The sequence below is a fragment of the Oncorhynchus masou genome, chromosome 26 (assembly GCF_036934945.1).
Source record: "Oncorhynchus masou masou isolate Uvic2021 chromosome 26, UVic_Omas_1.1, whole genome shotgun sequence".
NCBI classification, from domain to species: domain Eukaryota; kingdom Metazoa; phylum Chordata; class Actinopteri; order Salmoniformes; family Salmonidae; genus Oncorhynchus; species Oncorhynchus masou.
The window spans coordinates 12175965-12197575 of record NC_088237.1 but is presented as its reverse complement, the minus strand read 5'-3'; the positions used below and the strand labels follow the sequence as shown (position 1 = coordinate 12197575).

The window sequence follows — 21611 nt, the reverse complement described above, 5'->3', positions numbered from 1 at the left end:
TTACAAACTAATCTAGTTGCACACAGATCAGAACAGAGGCATCAGAGGGTATACCGACACCTCAAACCTTACATCCTCTCCTCTTCATCAGCTCTTCATATCGTGCCACATCTGTTTGATTCTGCACCAGTGAATCAAGACCTGAACCGAATAGTGATCTGTCTCCCTGTTAGCAGCAACAAACCAATTCAAACACTGTTAGAAAAAAAGGTGCTATCTAGAACCTAAAAGGCTTCTTCGACTGTCCCCACAGGAGAACCCTTTGAAGAAAACGTTTTTGGTTCCAGGTAGAACCGTTTTAATTCCAGTTGTAACCCTTTTGGTTTCAATGTAGAACCCTTACCACAGAATGTTATACATGGAGCCCAAAAGGGTTCTACCAGGAACCCAAAGGGTTTTAACTGTCACCAAAACGGGTTCTTCAAAGGGTTCTCTTATGGGGACACCCGAATAACCATTTTAGAACCCTTTGTTCCTAAGAGTGTATCTCTCTCCTTCCTTCCCTGACTTATTGCCTCATTCTCTCCTTCCCTCCCTCCCGTCCTCCTTCCCTCTCTCCCCAGATGTAGGTTAATGATGTCCCGGGGTGGGTAAGGCTGTGGATAACTGTGGTGAGTCTGTGTGACTCAGACATCACAGAGCAGGTCACATGCACTGAGGAACAACTTTTTTTTAACCTACCAGCCATGACCCTGAACAGCAGGCACAGGACTGGCCGCTTCATAGCCCCAGAGCTTCCTACCTCCCTTAGTGACACACACAGCTGTCTGCCCAGTGGACCCATTTTACGAGAGTTTTCCTTACAGAACCAGAACTTTCTACCCCACTGGCCTATAGCTGAGCTACTGTCTAAGCAGAAGTGAGGAGGGGGACATCATATACAGAGAAGAAAGACTGTGTGACTCTCTGATCCGACCCATTTGTCTGGAGCAGAGCAAAAGATTGGCAAATTAAAGTTCCATTTATTCATGTATTCATTCTCATTCAGTTTCAATCACTGGATGTCATGGAGAATATCCCTTAACCCCTATCACACACACACCCCCCCACCCACCCACACCCAGATATGCACACAGTATGTCACAGCATGTGTCTATTCATCTGCCCCTGCAGAATGATCGCCAAATATCATTTGGCCAGGCCTGGGGATATTGTGAAGAAGGAGAGCTTCGCCCAGGGTAGCACATCAGAGCATTACTCAGAGCGGTTACAGGGAGGTGGCATGGGGCTGAACAAAATCGCTATTCATCTGCTTACTGACCTGTGTGCCAGGAGGAGGAGGAAGAACACACACACACACACGTACACACACACACACACACACACACACACACACACACACACACACACACACACACACACACACACACACACAGGTCATTCAGTCAAGGCCATATGAGCCCAGCAGTCAGAATGAATGAGTGTTTGAGTCGGACTGCCATGGGCACAAAGTATACCCTCTCTGTGAAAATATCACATCTGTGTTGTTTGCATCACATTGGAGTCATTTAGCAGGCGCTCCTATCCAGAGGGAGTTGCAATCAACTAAAGTTTTCCGACAACAGGTTGGTGAGACAAAAGTGAAGACAGATGTTTCATATCTGTCAGCCACCATCATCACGATGAGTCACCCTAAACCTTGGGTGTGTCCCAAATGGCAAACTATTCCCTACATACAGTAGTGCACTACTTTTGACCAGAGCACAATGGGCTCTGGTTAAAAGTAGTGCACTATATGGAATAGTGGGACACAGGGCTGTGCTGTACCATACTCATCTGTATAGCTCTACCATTATAATTGTCCAGACTCCCTCTACACGTCAATCAAGGCTGACCTGCGGATGCTGAACCACTGTCTGATACTGGAACGTCTCACATGTTTACATGCCTTTGATTCTCTGTGCAAAGTGAACTCAGACAAGACTGTCCCAAAATGGAACTAGAAAATGAGAGGTAGATGAAGAGAAGGCTCTGTGGGAACTGCAAAGTGCCTTCACAAGCACATGGATGTGAACATATGCACAAACAAAAACACAGACACACACACACACACGTAAACAAAAATACAGACACACACACACACTCACACAGCACGGGATGTCAGAATTGGCAGATGTGCTTTCTCTGATGTCATCCAAGTCTTAAGAACACTCTGAGGGAGATACAGGTAACTGCCATAATGATGGAAATTATTTTGAGTAAAGGGATACAAAGAGGGATACAAAGTACAGTATATTGAAAGCTGGTGCTTCCACACAGGTGTGGTTCCTGTATAAATGAAACAATTAACATCCCATAATGTTTAGGATCATGTTAAAATGCTGGACAGGCCAATAGGAATGGGGGGAGGGCATGCCATGAAATTAATAGCAACAAATACTATGATAAAGAACAAATATAATGATCTAATGCGGGATGACGTCATGTAAATTATGTGTCAGATGCTGAATTCTAGAGGATGTCTTACTTCCCTTGTAGCTAAATTATGTAAACTAAATGAACCTTTGTATACCAAAATGAGTCACATAGTGAGTTGTAAACAAGCAGTAGGAACCACATCATAAATAGTTGTGCTTATGAAAATGCCTTTCGTGAGTCATACACAAACTAATGTGACAGTTGACCGCAGACTGGTTATGTCATCTTGGGCTAGACACTAACCCTAGAGTGGATTGACCCATGCATCAATTTAATTAACATACAAAAAAAAAAAATCGATCTCCCCCAAAGACTTTTAAGAATTAAGTAACTTGTCACTTCAAGGCAAAATGGTTATTGTGCCATTAAACTGAATTGCCTTGAATTTTGGAAAGTGAATTTAAGTATTTCAAAGACAAATTATTTTGAAATGCCAAAAGTTCAGCAGGGAGGTTTTTCAGTGTCTATCGTCAGCAATTATCTCATGTGACATTTGGGATCACAGAAAAACAGAAGGATCAAAAGACAAATTACTCTTCAGAACCTATTCTCTGAAATATGATTCACTTAAAGAGATTCTCTGGTACCTTTGTATACTTTTTAGCCAGTAGTTATGAAAGTAGTGATCTCTCTCTCTCTCTCTCTCTCTCTCTCTCTCTCCTCTCTCCCTCCCTCTCTCCCTCCCTCTCTCCCTCCCTCTCTCCCTCCCTCTCTCCCTCTCTCCCTCTCTCCCTCCCCCTCCCTCCCTCCCTCCCTCCCTCCCTCGGGCACACCATGCAACCTCATTAGATAACGCTGGGCGGACCTCTTGCTGTCACTCAAATGCGAGGGGGTGAAGGTCATTGGCTAGAAATTGCTAGGGGTGCTGGCCTGCATGGGGGGGAAATGTAGGGAAAATGGCGTGTCACAGCTTCAAGAAAACACTTGCTTTTAAACTAGGGATATAATGGCTAATTGAGGTAAGTTAATTCTGCATGTATGAACTACACATTGACACATCCAGCCCAAAGAAGGAGATTTTAAAAATGCTTCCTTACTTGCCAAAGTACCGGAGCATGTCTTTAATGTCCTGGAAACAGCTTCTATTCTTGGGGACAGAGACATAACAAAAAATACAAAAATACTTCACAATTGACACACATTTGAATCCTAACTTCACTTTCAGATAGTGAGAAATAATACCAGACACACCGTGGATAGCCACTTTATCTGCTGCAATCGTTTCACAATAAAACCGGAGGAAATAGGAGGAAAGTAATCAACTGACTTCATTTCAGTCCATATCAGCCACATACACTATATCAAGTTAAACCAGGTGCTTTGGCTGTGTCAGGATGTTTGTCCTTAATAACCCCAGTGCTGGTCTGTATGTGCATTCGCGTGTCCGTGTGTACACCTGCTGGGCGTTGACCTGAATGGTCTGTGTACCATCTCTTCCCCATGAACGCACTACCGTGGCACCTTTCCCCCCAACACCCTTCCCAAAACAGCTCAAACTTAGAACCCTGCTGTGCCCCTGGGCCAAGGTCTATCCACAACCTCGCCACAGCCTCTCAGACTCCTGCTACATCCTCGCAGCAGGTTCTTTCATTAAAACTTCACCACAAAGTGCATGTGTGCTGCCCAAAGCTCCTCGTTAGACTAACCACACCACTCCGGGCTGGCAGGCACAGCCTGACATGACCAATAGCTGACGCCAAGTCAGATGCCTGTTGGCACTTTGTAAATGGGCCTTGAAAAGCCATTTTCCATTTCTGCCCATTACATGAAATGTCCCTAATTTCCTGCCGTGGGCAGACATGGTTTTATATGTAGAAAATTGCACTGTGCAAATCGGCGGGGGCTTCCATTTTGCGGTATCAAACGTCATTACAATAATGGACCTGAGCTTTTAAGGCAAATACCTGATGGGTAGAATGTTCTCCAAGAGGATAGGCTTTTGGCCTCTAGACCTGGGAGAACAGCCAGGTAGTGTGTGTATGGGCAGACAGGGAAAACGCAAACACACGACAGAGACACACACGCACATGCTTGCACACACACACTCAGCCTCCCCAAAACAAACTTATCCATTCAAGTTGAAACAACATCTATCAGAAAGCCCTGATAGAATGAGAAACTGTACCCATCTCCCTGTATTGGGCACAACCATGTATTTTAACTGGCAGCATTCAGGACTAAGTGAGCTGAGCCACAGTCACTGTGGTTTCCCTTCTCTAGCTACAGTGATAGAGAGTGGCTTTGGAGAGTGTGGCTGTCAGTCTGAGCCTAGCCAGATGATTGCTGTGAAATTCAAAAAGAAACACCTTATTTTTACCCAAGATCCTCTACCCTCTTTGGTCTCGGACTTATAAGCGTCCGCGGTGTTTCCTGCTCATTAAACCTGCAGCCATGGCCAATTTTAAGATCAATAGTTTTGAATATCACAAGAAGGTCAAGATAAATATATATATTGTTTAACCCGGCAGCTATTGTAACTTGATCCATCGAGCTTGACAATAGTTCCTTCCTGTATGTGAACCTGGCCTAAAAATGTCCAAAGATAATCACACTGTAGATTCAGCTCACAGAGCACAACGCAACCAGAAGAAACATCCCAGGAGGGGTATTTTAAGAACTGCTCAGTCTTTGAAGATACACTGTGGGGTCTATGGGTAACATTTGGAGAGGACTTGAACGTGGCCCTGTAGCACTGTTTAATTCATCAACAAATACTAAAAGGAGGAAAGAGCCAGTAGAACAGCGCCATAGTCTGTCATTGTTCAGAGACGAAGTGGCGTGACAAACCAGCGACAGACTACTGTATCACCCTCTGAATTAGTACAATACTTAACAAGATCACATGTCAGCTTGATTCGCCGAAGTCAACTCTCTTTGGCACAGTCAATGAAACCAATTCTGCTTATCGGTGAGACATGCGTTTTGAAATGAATATTTTGGGAAAGGGGAAAAGAGATGTGCCTCGATGTGCTGAACGTCTCACTTCAAATCAAAATCAGTTGGACTCACCCAGACAGCTTCCTGACGTTCAGTCCAGTTGTAAGAAGCACTCAACAATCCTCAGAGGACGTCTCTCCTCTCTCCACTTTTTCTCTTCTCATCTTTCTCTCTTCTCCTCCTTTTTTTCCGTTCTTCTCCCAGGCAGAGATTAGGCTTTTAGTGATTGTCAGATGTACCTACATAGGTTATAGCAATACAACATTTGCAAAACATAAATTTGTCTCAAGATATTTGCATAAAACATCCAACGGATTATCTTTTAATAATGTGCAGGGTGTCCTGAAAGAAAGCCGCGCCCTAAGGCGAACAAACAGCCCTCAGAAACAGATGGTGTGTTATGATACGCACATAGTCGTTGTATAAGCTTTCTGATCCTAGCGGAGACTAAGCTATTTGAACATCACAGCAAAGGCTACATAACATCAACATGCTCGAAAACGCCAGCCACCTTTTTAATGAAATAACTTCCTTAGACACAGTCGATATGACAAACCTAATTTCTCAGGCTAGCAGCTGGAAGGGAGGCAGGCTGCACGAAGCAGGCAGCAGACAGGCATCAGCGTTCTCCCGGTGCGGTGCAGGCTGCAAACAGAAACAGGCGTTGTTGTGTGGCCCCGCAGGCTGCACTAGGCTCCGTTCGTTCCGCTGTTTAAACATGCTAACGGTATTCTCTAACGGACGCTCCCTCATTAACGGAAGAGCAATGTGGCGGGGAGCGGCCCAGGAACGCTGAATGACAGGTGTGACATTTCTGACAGCTCGCCGTCCGTCCCAGGTGTCCGTCCATTGCCGTCGACGAAGTCTGAGCGGAACAGGCTGTCCAGAACACAACACAGTCGTATATTTATATGGTCTCACCGGAAGACCATTCAGGAATCTAGTAACTGTAAATAACTAAAAGGGAAATATTGCCAACAAACTTTTCTTTCATGTCTAAACTTGGGCATGAAAAGCATGTTTGGTGTTTGATGTTTTCAATAGTGGTGCCAGTGTATGCGGGGTCAAGGCGATCACATCTGCAAACATACCTTCAGTACAGTATATGTTTGTTGATATCCATTTCCCACAGTGAATTGTACCCTATTTATTCTAAATGTGTGTGTGTGTGTGTGTGTGTGTGTGTGTGTGTGTGTGTGGTTTGAGCTTCAACCCGTTCTCCTCTTCTACTAGCCTCTAGGGAGCCTCTGTTCTCAGGGCCTAAAACAATAGAGCTGCTATAGTACATTGGGCTGCAGGAATACACAAACAATGAAATATTCTGACTCACAGTCCAGATAAAATCTTATTTTGGAAAGAAATATACAAACACAGAAATAACCTCCCTTGAGGCTCTCGTGTGTGACTAACCTGAAAAAAAATAGAAAATAAATAATAAGATTCCAACAATATCTCCTCAGGTTTCGGATGGGAGCAAACACTCACAGACAGTCAGACAAGCAAACTATTGACAGATCTGATAATCTGTTTGGAGAAAGTGGCTTGAAACTGGACAGCCCTATCTACTGCTCCTGTTGTTGTCTGTGCTGTATAGAAGAGGGTGTTTTAGGACAACAGAAATGAAAGGTCCAGTGTTGCCAACATCTGGTCAGGGTATCATGGCAACCACATCCATAATCTGAACCGTAATTCAGAATTATCCAGTGATCCACGCTAAACGTACAAACACACACCAACACAGACAGAGGAGGACCATCTGCCTGCTTCACCTGAACAAACACACCCACACACGCTTGAGTGCACACACAAACACGCTCACACACTCTCCCACCTGTCGGCTGTCACAACCATATAGGTGTGAGAGGATCCACAGAGAGAGCAGTCTCCTGGTGTTGTGTGTGTAGTCCATCGTCCCTGACAGTGACAGTGGTCTGTGTGACTGGTCATTGAATTAGCCTGCAGGTAGATAACTAGGATTGCTGTCACTACTACCCTCTCAGATGGAGCCCTAAACTGGGGTCCGGTGCTGAGTGGCAGGCATAGACTCCCAGGACCACTGCCTGATTATAACACACCCCTTTCAACCACCACTTCTTATCTGTCGGTATGCTAATGATCAGGACTTGATCAGGACTTTTGAAGGAACACACGAGAATAACATTAATCAACGGCAGACAGCGGCCTTCTATTTCTTCTATTGTAAAATGACAGCTGTTTGGCCCGCAAGCCGCTTCCCATTAAATGTGTTGTAAATACAAGTCATTGTGCGGTCCGTGGCCTATTCTTTCCTCATTTCATTGTAAAGGGAAGTTGGGCTCACACAAAGCAGCCGACAGGGACATCAGTTAAACAAAGCCCTGACTTGTATTACTTTTAGTCCGACGTACAAAGCATGTCTGTTGCTGTGTTGTGTTCCTCTTTCAGCTTTATCGATCGTTCCTTTGTATTGACGCAGCTCAACGCTTCTCAGATCTCATGTATTTTCTTTGAAACCTTTCGACATTTAGTGAGACGGAGCTCGCTAGTTCAGAAGCACAAGGGATTCTGCCCCCAGTGTCTACAAGTAGACCTCCATTACCACACACACACAGCTGAACAGGCACACACACACACTCGCCCGCATGCGCACACACACACACACTGCCTTCTCGTCATCCACCCAGCTTGCGGATAGCTTCTCCACTACACTAGTAGCTACTTCAGTATGGAAGACAACAGCCCTCGGTGGAGTGGTAGAGGTTTGCAACGCTGTAAGACCAGGGAAAATCAATGAAAGAAATGTGTTCTGCTCAAAACTGAAAGCATTTGTTTTGCTGTGTGTCAGGAAAAAGTGATTTGCTGTATTGATGTTTTAATACAGAGAAAGAGAAAGGAAAACGAAAGTCCGCCATCTTGGGTGTAGAGAAACGTGTAGAGATTCAGATGGTCAGACACAACCTACAGCCTGCCATACAGGGACAGATAGGAGGGATGGGTACAGGACTGGGAATGTTACATTACACTTGTTGTCATTGTGTTTTTTTCCACGTAATTTAAAATCAATAAATGGGAGTCGTTTCAGGAAACTAGACATAAAGCACTAGTCAAAAGTTTGGTCACACCTACGCATTACAGGGTTTGTCTTTTATTTATTTATTTTAACCATTTTCTATGTTGTAACATAATAGTGAAGACCTCAAACTATGAAATAACACATGGAATCATGTAGCAACCCAAAAAGTGTTAAGCAAATCAAAATATATTTTATATTTGAGATTCTTCAAAGTAGTCAGCCTTTGCCTTGACGACAGCTTTGCACACTCTTGGCATTCTCTCAACCAGCTTCATGAGGCTGTCACCTGGAATGATTTTCAATTAACAGGTGTGCCTTATTAAAAGTTAAATAGTGGAATTTCTTTCCATCTTAATGCGTTTGAGCCAGTCTGTTGTGTTGTGACAAGGTAGGGGTGGGAAACATAAGATAGCTCTATTTGGTAAAAGACCAAGTCCATATTATGTCAAGAACAGCTCAAATAAGCAATGAGAAACGATAGTCCATCATTACTTTAAGACATGAAAGTCAATCCGGAAAAGTTCAAGAACTTTGAAAGTTTCTTCAAGTGGAGTCACAAAAACCAGCAAGCGCAATGATGAAACTGGCTCTCATGAGGAACGCCACAGGAAAGGAAGACCGAGAGTTACCTCTGCTGCAGAGGATAAGTTCATTAGAGTTACCAGAAATTGCACCCTAAATGCTTCAGAGTTCAAGTAACAGACACATATCAACATCAACTGTTCAGAGGAGACTGCATGAATCAGGCCTTCATGGTCAAATTGCTGCAAAGAAACCACTACAAAGGACACAAATAAAAAGAGGAGACTTGCTTGGGCCAATAAACACAAGCAATGGACATTAGACTGGTGGAAATCTGTCCTTTGGTCTGATGAGTCCACATTTGAGATGTTTGGTTCCAACCGCCGTGTCTTTGTGAGACGCAGAGTAGGTGAACGGATTATCTCCGTATGTGTGGTTCCCACCGTGAAGCATGGAGGAGGAGGTGTGATGTTGTAGGGGTGCTTTGTTGGTGACACTGTCAGTGATTTAGTCATTTGTCATTTTTTTTAACAGGACAATGACCCAACACACCTCCAGGCTGAGTAAGGGCTATTTGACCAAGAAAGAAAGTTTTTCAATTGAAGCTGGTAGAGGGAATTCTAAGAGTGTACAAAGGCTACTTTGAAGAATCTTAAATATAAATTATATTTTGATTTGTTTAACACTTTTTTGGCTACTACATGATTCAACACATGCTATTTCATAGTTTTGTTGTCTTCACTATTATTCTACAATGTAGAAAAAAATAGTACAAATAAAGAAAAACCCTTGAATGAGAAGGTGTGTCCAAACATTGTGTTGCTCACCACTTTCTGGAGGACAGAGTTTTGAAATCAGTGGAATTAGAGTATGATAGATAAGGGGATGGAGTAAACACCGGTCTTCAAACTAAGGGCAACCACGGCATCCGTGATAGAGGCTAAATCTTAAGAGGGTGTGAGCAATACTGAACGAGTGTAGACAAAGAAGAGCTCTCCAGTAGGTGTACCAAAACATTCAAAGGCCACATTTATCACCTTTCAAATCAGAATTACTTTCCCACAGTTCCTCAACTGTAGTGTATGATATACCATTTTCTGAGTCTCTACTTTTATCCAATGTAAAAAACAAAATTTCAAATGTTGCTACATCAGACCGATTCGAGACGGTTTGGTCACAAATATAGCAATAAACAAAAATATCAAACTGGTGTCTGTGTTGTATCTTAAAAGCACAAGCAACAAATCTACACATTTGCAAAACATTCCTTTATTATAAATAAATCATTTGTATAAAAACTGGCATGCTTCAACCAGGGCATTTACAGATTCACAAGCCAGGGCTACCCATCCAGTTAGCCAATCGATACAAGAGACAAACTTTCTGAGTATGCAAGGTCGCACGACAGATGGGACAAGAATGAAAAAATCTTCACAACCACAAAAATACTTACAAGTAGAGTAACAATAAACATAATGGTCGATTCTCATAGTTTATTCTATTTTCTCTTTTAAATATTTTATTTTTTTAAAACTCTTTTTAAATCTCCCATATACATCTCCCTTGTGTATAACTTTTACACCATGTTGTTTTGTATTCTTTTTCTTCTTTTTTCTTCATTTTTTTCTCTGGACCATAGAGCCTGCATGGGATTTTTTTTTGTTTACCGTTAAGTCTCTTTTTTCCACGGTTAGTTCAAAGTTTATGGCAGGACCGTTGTGCTGTGATTTACAGGAAGAGAGCGAACGGGGCCCACTGATTGGTGGTTGGTCTTTGTGGTCCCGCCTCTCTGGTGGTTTGTGTCGGTTTGATGCTGTCAGAACAATATAAAATGTCTCATGCTTGGTTAGCGGTGGTGGTGGGAGTTCCATCTGTCTGTCCGTCTTCACGTCCATCAGGCCGTCATCTGTCGGTCTGAGTGACAGCTCCTTCCCTCAGCTGTTCTCACCCTTGGGAAACCTCCCTCCACTTTGGTGCTGTTCAGATGTTCAGATGGCATGATTACTGTAGCTGACATATGTTGTCTTAGTTGATGAAGCTGCCAGGGGGAAAAGAGTGGAAGAGAGGAGAGGAAATATATCAGGAGATATACATTTCCTATTGAGTGTAATATTAGTGCACACCTGCATCTGGGGTCTGAGGCTGTGTTTGTCAAGTCCGTTATGTTACATGTCCCCTGTAGCTGTTGGTTGTAAATGTCAGTTGTTTTTAAGTGACCGCGGACCGCTGGCGCTGAGCTATCGTCAAGACGGTGCCCCTTGCCCGCCTTGTTAAGGAGGATTTTAAAGGAGACACTATGTCAAACTGTAGGAATCAAAACTGTTCCAACAATTTCTTCTTCACACAACACAAACCTTAGGCAGGTAGAGTTTGAAAATAATGTCTCAGGCAGACTGTGGTTTGTGAAAATTAACTGTGTGTGCGTGTGTGTGTGTTATTCTAGCCGACCAAACTGCTGACTGCGAGACTTCTGGGCGTTCAGGTCTGTGATGAAGAAATAGTTAGAATGCTGCAGTTCAGAACACGGAACAGAGTAAACGAAGCCTAATTACACCAACCACTCCAGAACCGTTTAAACCTCTCAGAGCACCCAGATCAACTGTGATGAAATAACTGTTTTAAACACCCACGGAACATTCTGAATCTCCACTGGTGAAAGAAAAATATTTCCAGGTCATAGTGTCGATGAGGGAAGACTGGCTTCTCACACAACACAGCTTTGACGTTTAAGTAAGCTGCTCCACATAGTTAAGTTGAATGGGAAGCTCATTTTAACACTCTGTATGTGAAGTAAACAACAACAACAAAAACAGGTTGCAGCACTCAAGCTCTCTCAAGAACATTGTTAACAATTCAGACATTACATTTGGTTTGTTATTAAAAGACTGATATTTGAATGAGAGATATGAAAAAGGGCCCAACTTACATGTTACTACTGTCATACTGTAGTTGTAGAGATGATCAAAAGGTTGGTTATATCAGCGTAGTTGTATAGATTATTTCTCTTGTGTGTAATTGTAGATCTACAGATTTGTTCTATGAGTGTAGGTGTATAGATTGGTAGTTACAGTGCCTTGCGAAAGTATTCGGCCCCCTTGAACTTTGCGACCTTTTGCCACATTTCAGGCTTCAAACATAAAGATATAAAACTGTATTTTTTGTGAAGAATCAACAACAAGTGGGACACAATCATGAAGTGGAACGACATTTATTGGATATTTCAAACTTTTTTAACAAATCAAAAACTGAAAAATTGGGCGTGCAAAATTATTCAGCCCCTTTACTTTCAGTGCAGCAAACTCTCTCCAGAAGTTCAGTGAGGATCTCTGAATGATCCAATGTTGACCTAAATGACTAATGATGATAAATACAATCCACCTGTGTGTAATCAAGTCTCCGTATAAATGCACCTGCACTGTGATATTCTCAGAGGTCCGTTAAAAGCGCAGAGGGCATCATGAAGAACAAGGTCGCAAAGTTCAAGGGGGCCGAATACTTTCGCAAGGCACTGTATATTAGTGTAGATCAGGGATCATCAACAAGATTCAGCCGCGGGGAGGATTGGTTTGGAGTCGGATGACTGCAAGAATCCCAAGCAGATATGTTTGACTAAAACAATTTGAAATCTTGCTGACGTTTGCATACGATCACGTGTTCCTCTACTATGCGTGGGAATAGTTGGGGACAGATTTCCCCCCAAAAATGTATTACTTGTAGCTGATTTCCTGGTGTTTTGACAGTCTTATGTCCAACAATGAAAATTCAACAACACTTTATTTTTTATTTTATTTTTAAACTTGAAGGGCCAAATAAAACCATTCAGCCCATGGGCCGTCAGTTGGGGAACCCTGGTGAAGATGTACTATATATATGTATACTGTTAGTATAGGTGTATACAATATATAATTAGATATATAAGTGTATTATGTATAGGTTAGTAAAGGTGTGTTCTTACTCACTGTTGGTCTCCATGCTCTCACACAGCTCCGTCTTAACCTCTCCGTTGGGCCGGTCGCCTCCCTTCTGCAGCTTTCCTGACATGGTGGCGGCGGTGACGATGGCCTTGAAGCTGCGTTTACGTTTGGGGATGTTCTGCTCCGGGTGGAAGATGATGACGTAGACCTTGGGCATGTACAACATCCCCAGAGAGACAGAGGCGCTGAGGCTGAGCGAGATAGTCAGGGTGGTGGTCTGGATGTACATCTGGGGAGAGAGGGAGAGGAAGGGGGGAGGGAGGGAGGGAGGGAGTAAAGGCATCAATATACTGTAACCACTAACAACTGTATACCGACCAATCTACGCTGATATAAAGCATACGCTGATATAAAGCATACGCTGATATAAACCATACGCTGATATAAACCATACGCTGATATAAACCATACGCTGATATAAACCATACGCTGATATAAACCATACGCTGATATAAACCATACGCTGATATAAACCATACGCTGATATAAACCATACGCTGATATAAACCATAAGCTGATATAAACCATACGCTGATAACCCTACAATGGCTACTGTACAATGTCAGAAATTATACTTGACAAAACCCCTATGGTATCATATCACTGAGCGGAAGCTTCATCATAAATAAACACAAACCTGCGCACGCACGCACACAGACACACTAACACACACACAAACACACAAAGCGCATCCACTCATCTGTGTCCATCCCTGACTATAGCATGGTGTAGGAATCACAGCTAGCAGATGGCCAGTCACGCTTCTTCAGGCACAACAACACACCACAGCCCCGGCTAGCCAGCGTAGCGTTCCGCTGAGGAGGAAAACAAACCAGTGCTCCACCACCTCCTCCCTCGCCAAGAGAGAACAGGCGTGAACAGATTACACATGTTGACAGTAATACCAGTTTACAGTATATCCTCTCTAATGAGAGCATCCGGTAAGAAGCTGAGAAAAGGCTTAGATGTTGAAGTGTGTGTGCGCTTGTGAGTGTGTGTGTGTGTGTGTGTGTGTGTAGGGTGGTAGAAATGATCCAAACATCATGTTGAATATAATAAACTACACTCATCAATACGACTCCATTATCATGTGAATGATAATCGCCAAGGTAGCGAATCTTGCATCACCACTCGGAATACTATAAGATGGACGTGTCTAGGTTTACCGTTATGCAATTATTAAGAGGCTAAGGGACAAAGGAACTAATGTCTTGCAATCAATGTGCTAGCATTTAATGATTGAGTTAACCTTGAGATGTGATGCATAGTTAGACCAAGCATATACAGTGGCTTGCGAAAGTATTGACCCCCCTTGGCATTTTTCCTATTTTGTTGCCTTACAACCTGGAATTAAAATAGATTTTTGGGGGGGGTTGTATAATTTGATTTACACAACATGCCTACCACTTTGAAGATGCCAAATATGTTTAATTGTGAAACAAACAAGAAATAAGAAGAAAAAACATAAGCATAACTATTCACCCCCCAAAGTCAATACTTTGTAGAGCCACCTTTTTGCAACAATTACAGCTGCAAGTCTCTTGGGGTATGTCTCTATAAACTTGGCACATCTAGCCATTGGGATTTTTGCCCAATCTTCAAGGCAAAACTGTTCCAGCTCCTTCAAGTTGTAAGCGTTCCACTGGTGTACAGCAATCTTTAAGTCATAGCACAGATTCTCAATTTGATTGAGGTCTGGGCTTTGACTAGGCCATTCCAAGACATTTAAAATGCTTCCCCTTAAACAAATTGAGTGTTGCTTTAGCATTATGCTTAGGGTTATTGTCCATTTCACTCAATAATTTCTCTGTATTTAAAGCCATCCATCATTACTTCAATTCTGACCAGTTTCCCAGTCCCCGCCGATGAAAAACATGGTAGTCTCGGGGGGAAGAGATGTGTTGGGTTTGTGTCAGACAAAGCTTTTCCTTGATGGCCAAAAAGCTCAATTTTAGTCTCATCAAACCAGAGTACCTTCTTACATATGTTTGGGGATGTTCGCTTATTTTTTTTCATTAATAAATGGCTTTTTTCTGGCCACTCTTCCGTAAACCCAGCTCTGTGGAGTGTACTGCTTAAAGAGGTCCTATGGACAGATACTCCTTGAAGGAGCTTTGCAGCTCCTTCAGGGTTATCTTTGGTCTCTTTGTTGCCTCTCTGATTAATACCCACCTTGCCTGGTCCGTGAGTTTTGGTGGGCTGACCTCTCTTGACAGGTTTGTTGTGGCGCCATATTCTTTCCATTTTTTATAATGGATTTAATCATGCTCCGTGGGATGTTCAAAGATTTGGGATATTTTTTTATAACCCAGCCCTGATCTGTACTTCTCCACAACTTTGTCCCTTACCAGTTTGGAGAGCTCCTTGGTCTTCATGGTGCTGCTTGCTTGGTGATGCTGCTTGCTTAGTGATGTTGCAGACTCTGGGGCCTTTCAGAACAGGTGTATATATACTTAGAACATGTGACAGATCATGTGACACTTAGATTGCACACAGGTGGACTTTATTTAACTAGTTATGTGACTTCTGAAGGTAATTGGTTGCACCAAATCTTATTTAGGGGATTCATAGCAAATGGGGTGAATACATATGCACGCACCACTTTTCAATTTCTTTTTTTTTTTTTTATCATTTCACTTCACCAATTTGGACTATTCTGTGTATGTCCTTTAAATGAAATACAAATAAAAATACATTTAAATTACAGGTTGAAATGCAACAAAATAGGAAAAACGCCAAGGGGATGTCATGTCTTGTTATGTCTGTTCCTGTCCTTTCTCTTCACTCTCTCTCTCTGCTGGTCTTTTTAGGTTACCTTCTCTGTCTCTCATTCCTCAGCTGTTCTACATCTGCTCTAACTAGCTCATTCACTCTTTCACACCTGTTCTCTCTCCCCCCTCTGATTAGGTCTCTATTTCTTTCTCTGTTCCTGCTACTTTCAGTGTCTGATTCTCGTTTGTGTTTTTTGATGCCAGAAGCAAGCTGTCGTCTCGTTTGCTTCCACCTTGTCCTGTCCTGTCGGAGTCTGCCTGGCAGGTGTATCCTGCACTATACTAACGTTCTTTTTGTTCCGCTGACAACGTTGGAAGAGGATTCATGCCATTCCTGTTTTTTCATTAAAGAACTCTGTTTTCTGTTAAAACCGCTTTTGGGTCTTCACTCAAGTTCATAAAAGAAGAATCAGACCAAGAATGGACCCAGCGGCTCCGGACCCTTTTCACTCCGCCGTCGAGATCCAGGGAGCGATGCTAGGCAGACACGAGGAGGAATTGTCTGCTGCTCGACATGCCGTTGAGACCCTGGCCGTCCAAGTCTCCGACCTCACAAGACAGGTTCACCAACTCCACCTCGATCCACCGCCCACTTCCAGGGTTTCCGAGTTTCCGGAGCCCAGGATCAACAACCCGCCGTGTTACTCTGGGGAGCCCACTGAGTGCCGCTCATTCCTCACTCAGTGTGATGTGGTGTTCTCTCTCCAGCCCAACACTTACTCCAGGAGCGCAGCCCGCATCGCCTACGTCATTTCTCTCCTTACCGGACGGGCGCGTGAGTGGGGCACGGCAGTCTGGGAGGCGAGGGCTGAGTGTATTAACCAGTATCAAGACTTTAAGGAGGAGATGATACGGGTTTTTGACCGTTCTGTTTTTGGCGAGGAGGCTTCCAGGGCCCTGTCTTCCCTATGTCAGGGGAATCGATCCATAACGGATTATTCTATTGAGTTTCGCACTCGCTGCCTCTAGTGACTGGAACGAGCCGGCTTTGCTCGCTCGTTTTCTGGAGGGTCTCCTCGTCGAGGTTAAGGATGAGATCCTCTCCCGGGAGGTTCCTTCCAGTCTGGACTCCTTAATAGCTCTCGCTATTCGCATAGAGCGACGGTTTGATCTTCGTCGCCGAGCTCGTGGAAAGGAGCTCGCGTTCTCCGTTGCTCCCCTCTCCACATCACTGCCACCTGCCGCATCACTGCCACCCACCTCCGCCGGCTCGGATGCTGAGCCTATGCAGCTGGGGGGTATCCGCATCTCGGCCAAGGAGAGGGAACGGAGAATCACCAATCGCCTTTGTCTCTACTGCGGCTCCGCTGGTCATTTTGTCACCTCATGTCCAGTAAAAGCCAGAGCTCATCAGTAAGAGGAGGGCTACTGGTGAGCGCAACTACTCAGGCCTCTCCTTCTGGATCACGCACTACCTTTCCGGTCCATCTCCGCTGGCCCGGTTCATCTGCTTCCTGCAGTGCCTTGATAGACTCTGGGGCGGAGGGCTGTTTTATGGACGAGACCTGGGCTCGGGAACATGACATTCCTCTCAGACAGTTAGGGGAGCCCACGGCCTTGTTCGCTTTAGATGGTAGTTCTCTCCCCAAGATTCAGCGTGAGACGCTGCCTTTAACCCTCACTGTCTCTGGTAATCATAGCGAAACCATTTCTTTTTTAATTTTTCGTTCACCTTTTACACCTGTTGTTTTGGGTCATCCCTGGCTAGTGCGCCATAACCCTTCTATTAATTGGTCTAGTAATACTATCCTATCCTGGAATGTTTCTTGTCATGTAACCTGTTTAATGTCTGCTATCCCTCCTGTTTCCTCTGTCTCTTCTTCACAGGAGGAGCCTGGCGATTTGACAGGGGTGCCGGAGGAGTATCACGATCTGCGCACGGTGTTCAGTCGTTCCAAGGCCACTTCTCTCCCTCCACACCGGTCGTATGACTGTAGTATTGATCTCCTTCCGGGAACTACTCCCCCCGGGGTAGATTATACTCTCTGTCGGCTCCCGAACGTAAGGCTCTCGAGGATTATTTGTCGGTTTCGCTCGACGCCGGTACCATAGTCTCCTCCTCCTCTCCCGCCGGAGCGGGGTTTTTTTTTGTTCAGAAGAAGGACGGGTCCCTGCGCCCATGCGTGGATTATCGAGGGCTGAATGACATAACAGTTAAGAATCGTTATCCGCTTCCTCTTATGTCTTCAGCCTTCGAGATCCTGCAGGGAGCCAGGTTTTTCACCAAATTGGACCTTCGTAACGCCTACCATCTCGTGCGCATCAGGGAGGGGGACGAGTGGAAGACGGCGTTTAACACCCGTTAGGGCACTTTGAATACCGGGTTCTTCCTTTCGGCCTCGTTAACGCTCCAGCTGTCTTTCAGGCACTAGTTAACGACGTCCTGAGAGACATGCTGAACATTTTTGTTTTCGTTTACATGGACGATATCCTGATTTTTTCTCGTCTCTCTCGATTCATGTTCAGCACGTGCGACGCGTCCTCCAGCGCCTTTGGAGAACTGTCTTTATGTGAAGGCTGAGAAGTGCATTTTTCATGCCGCCTGTCCCTTTTCTCGGTTCCGTTATTTCCGCTGAGGGCATTAAGATGGATCCCGCTAAGGTCCAGGCTGTCATTGATTGGCCCGTTCCTAAGTCACGCGTCGAGCTGCAGCGCTTTCTGGGCTTCGCTAATTTCTATCGTCGTTTCATCCGTAATTTCGGTCAGGTGGCAGCTCCCCTCACAGCCCTTACTTCTGTTAAGACGTGCTTTAAGTGGTCCGTTTCCGCCCAGGGAGCTTTTGATCTTCTTAAGAATCGTTTTACATCCGCTCCTATTCTTGTTACACCTGACATCTCTAGACAGTTTGTTGTTGAGGTTGACGCGTCAGAGGTGGGCGTGGGAGCCATTCTCTCTCAGCGCTCTCTCTCTGACGGCAAGGTCCATCCTTGCGCGTTTTTCTCTCATCGCTTATCGCCGTCAGAACGTAACTATGATGTTGGTAATCGCGAACTGCTCGCCATCCGCTTAGCCCTAGGCGAATGGCGACAGTGGTTGGAGGGGGCGACCGTTCCTTTGTCGTTTGGACTGACCATAGGAACCTTGAGTACATCCGTTCAGCCAAACGACTTAATGCGCGTCAGGCTCGTTGGGCTCTGTTTTTCGCTCGTTTCGAGTTTGTTATTTCTTATCGTCCGGGCTCAAAAACACCAAGCCTGATGCTTTATCTCGTCTCTTCAGTTCTTCTGAGGTCTCCACCGACCCCGAGGGGATTCTCCTGACGGGCGTGTTGTCGGGTTGACTGTCTGGGGAATTGAGAGGCAGGTAAAGCAAGCACTCGCTCACACTCCGTCGCCGCGAGCTTGTCCTAGGAACCTTCTGTTCGTTCCCGTTCCTACTCGTCCGGCCGTTCTTCAGTGGGCCCACTCTGCCAAGTTAGCCGGCCACCCCGGCGTTCGGGGTACGCTCGCTTCCATTCGCCAGCGTTTCTGGTGGCCCACTCGGGAACGTGACGCGCCGATTTGTCCGCTTGCTCGGTCTGCGCGCAGACTAAATCTGGGAACTCTCCTCCTGCCGGCCGTCTCAGACCGCTTCCCATTCCCTCTCGACCGTGGTCTCACATCGCTTTAGATTTTATCACCGGACTGCCTTCATCAGCGGGGAAGACAGTTATTCTTACGGTTGTCGATAGATTCTCTAAGGCGGCTCATTTCATTCCTCTCGCTAAGCTCCCTTCTGCTAAGGAGACGGCTCAGATCATTATCGAGAATGTTTTCCGAATTCATGGCCTTCCGTCTGACGTCGTTTCCGACAGAGGCCCGCAGTTCACGTCTCAATTTTGGAGGGAGTTTTGCCGTTTGATTGGGGCTTCCGTCAGTCTCTCGTCCGGCTTTCATCCCCAGTCTAACGGTCAAGCCGAACGGGCCAATCAGACTGTTGGTCGCATTTTACGCAGTCTTTCTTTTCGTAACCCTGCGTCTTGGTCTGAACAGCTCCCCTGGGCAGAGTACGCCCACAACTCGCTTCCCTCGTCTGCTACCGGTCTATCCCCTTTTCAGTGTAGCCTCGGGTACCAGCCTCCGCTGTTCTAATCTCAGCTCGCCGAGTCCTGCGTCCCCTCCGCTCAGGCTTTTGTCCAGCGTTGCGAGCGCACCTGGAAGGGGGTCAGGTCGGCACTTTGCCGTAATAGGGCGCAGACTGTGAGGGCCGCTAATAAGCGTAGGACCAAGAGTCCTAGATATTGTTGCGGTCAGAGAGTATGGCTCTCCACTCAGAACCTTCCCCTTAAGACAGCTTCTCGCAAGTTGGCCCCGCGGTTCAGTGGTCCGTTCCGTATTTCCCAGGTCATTAATCCTGTCGCAGTGCGACTTCTTCTCCCGCTATCTTCGTCGCGTTCACCCGGTCTTCCATGTCTCCTGTGTTAAGCCCGTTCTTCGCGCCCCCCGTCCCTCCCCCCATCCTTGTCGAGGGCGCACCCATCTACAGGGTTCGTAAGATTTTGGACATGCGCCCTCGGGGCCGTGGTCATCAGTACCTAGTGGATTGGGAGGGGTACGGTCCTGAGGAGAGGAGTTGGGTTCCCTCTCGGGACGTGCTGGACCGTTCGCTGATCGATGATTTCCTCCGTTGCCGCCAGGTTTCCTCCTCGAGTGCGCCAGGAGGCGCTCGGTGAGTGGGGGGGGGTACTGTCATGTCTTGTTATGTCTGTTCCTGTCCTTTCTCTTCACTCTCTCTCTCTGCTGGTCTTTTTAGGTTACCTTCTCTGTCTCTCATTCCTCAGCTGTTCTACATCTGCTCTAACTAGCTCATTCACTCTTTCACACCTGTTCTCTCTTCCCCCTCTGATTAGGTCTCTATTTCTTTCTCTGTTCCTGCTACTTTCAGTGTCTGATTCTCGTTTGTGTTTTTTGATGCCAGAAGCAAGCTGTCGTCTCGTTTGCTTCCACCTTGTCCTGTCCTGTCGGAGTCTGCCTGGCAGGTGTATCCTGCACTATACTAACGTTCTTTTTGTTCCGCTGACAACGTTGGAAGAGGATTCATGCCATTCCTGTTTTTTCATTAAAGAACTCTGTTTTCTGTTAAAACCGCTTTTGGGTCTTCACTCAAGTTCATAACAGGGGATGTATACTTTTGCAAGGCACTGTATGCTATGTATATTGTGAATAACATTTACCATTAGACATTTCACCAAATAATAATAAGTAATATTAATCAGAAATTTGAGGACTACGATTCCTATCCATTTAAAAGTAGCCATAATTATTACAGTTACACAATAAGATTACAATAAACAAATGATGGACACCAGAAATCTTCTAATTAAAAAATAATACAAAAAAATAATGGGTCTTAACAGCATAGAAAATGCATCACTATGACATCAGGAGATCGGTTAACCAATAACTACATGATCTAAGTTTAAACCCATCTTGTAGTCTTCCAAGAGTGCCAACTACCTGTATCGCCTATCGTCTAATTAACATCCCTTTGCGCGGCCCAAAACATTCCAGGCATTCTCTAATCTAATCACCACACCTCAACACTGTGTCGCTCCTGTGTCGCTCCTCTGAACTATCCGCCGCCAAGCGTACAGAGTAACACAGTTTCTCTGTGACAATAAATCCATAGCACTTACAGTATAATGAAACATAGCTCTTTATGAACTCTTGAAACAATCCAAACATGGCAATTTAATTCACACAGTAACATTAATTTAGTCGATTCAAGTTTCATCAGTCTTCACCTCTCCTGGCTTCAGTGACCCTAGGACTTCTGTGAGAATGTCTCTTCATCGAAATTGTCACAGACATGCTGTGTTTGACCCCTATGATAGCCCTCAGATGGTCTGTCTTTCAAACAATGCCATAAATCGTGGTTGAGTCATCACGCTGGGCCAGCAAGTTGCTAGAGGCATCTTCATCACTGGCCTTCCTCATCGTTCACATTTGTTCACTCTCT

General features: G+C 45.0%; 1 protein-coding gene and 1 long non-coding RNA gene across 6 annotated transcripts in view; both read right to left on the bottom strand.

Moving 5' to 3' along the window:
• Positions 1-6318, bottom strand: part of LOC135514812 (uncharacterized) — a 30826-nt gene extending 24508 nt beyond the window's left edge. Inside the window, exons 1-3 of one of the 3 annotated variants that reach the window (XR_010451734.1) lie at positions 5912-6318; positions 5428-5594; positions 3456-3505 (exon numbers count right to left, since the gene is read on the bottom strand). This is a non-coding gene — a long non-coding RNA (uncharacterized LOC135514812). The remainder of the gene's footprint in view (positions 1-3455; positions 3506-5427; positions 5595-5911) is intronic. The other 2 variants (XR_010451733.1, XR_010451732.1) reach the window with 2 other exon arrangements.
• Positions 6319-10178: 3860 nt separating this feature from the next.
• LOC135514811 (metabotropic glutamate receptor 8-like) overlaps positions 10179-21611 on the bottom strand; it is a 309019-nt gene continuing 297586 nt past the window's right edge. For 2 of the 3 annotated variants that reach the window (XM_064938435.1, XM_064938437.1), the window contains 2 exons: positions 12889-13132; positions 10179-10967 (listed from right to left, as the gene is read on the bottom strand). In XM_064938435.1, coding sequence (XP_064794507.1) covers positions 10918-10967; positions 12889-13132 — 294 coding nt within the window. In that variant the 3' untranslated portion in view covers positions 10179-10917. Of the gene's footprint in view, positions 10968-12884; positions 13133-21611 lie in introns of all 3 variants that reach the window. The other variant, XM_064938436.1, reaches the window with a different exon arrangement.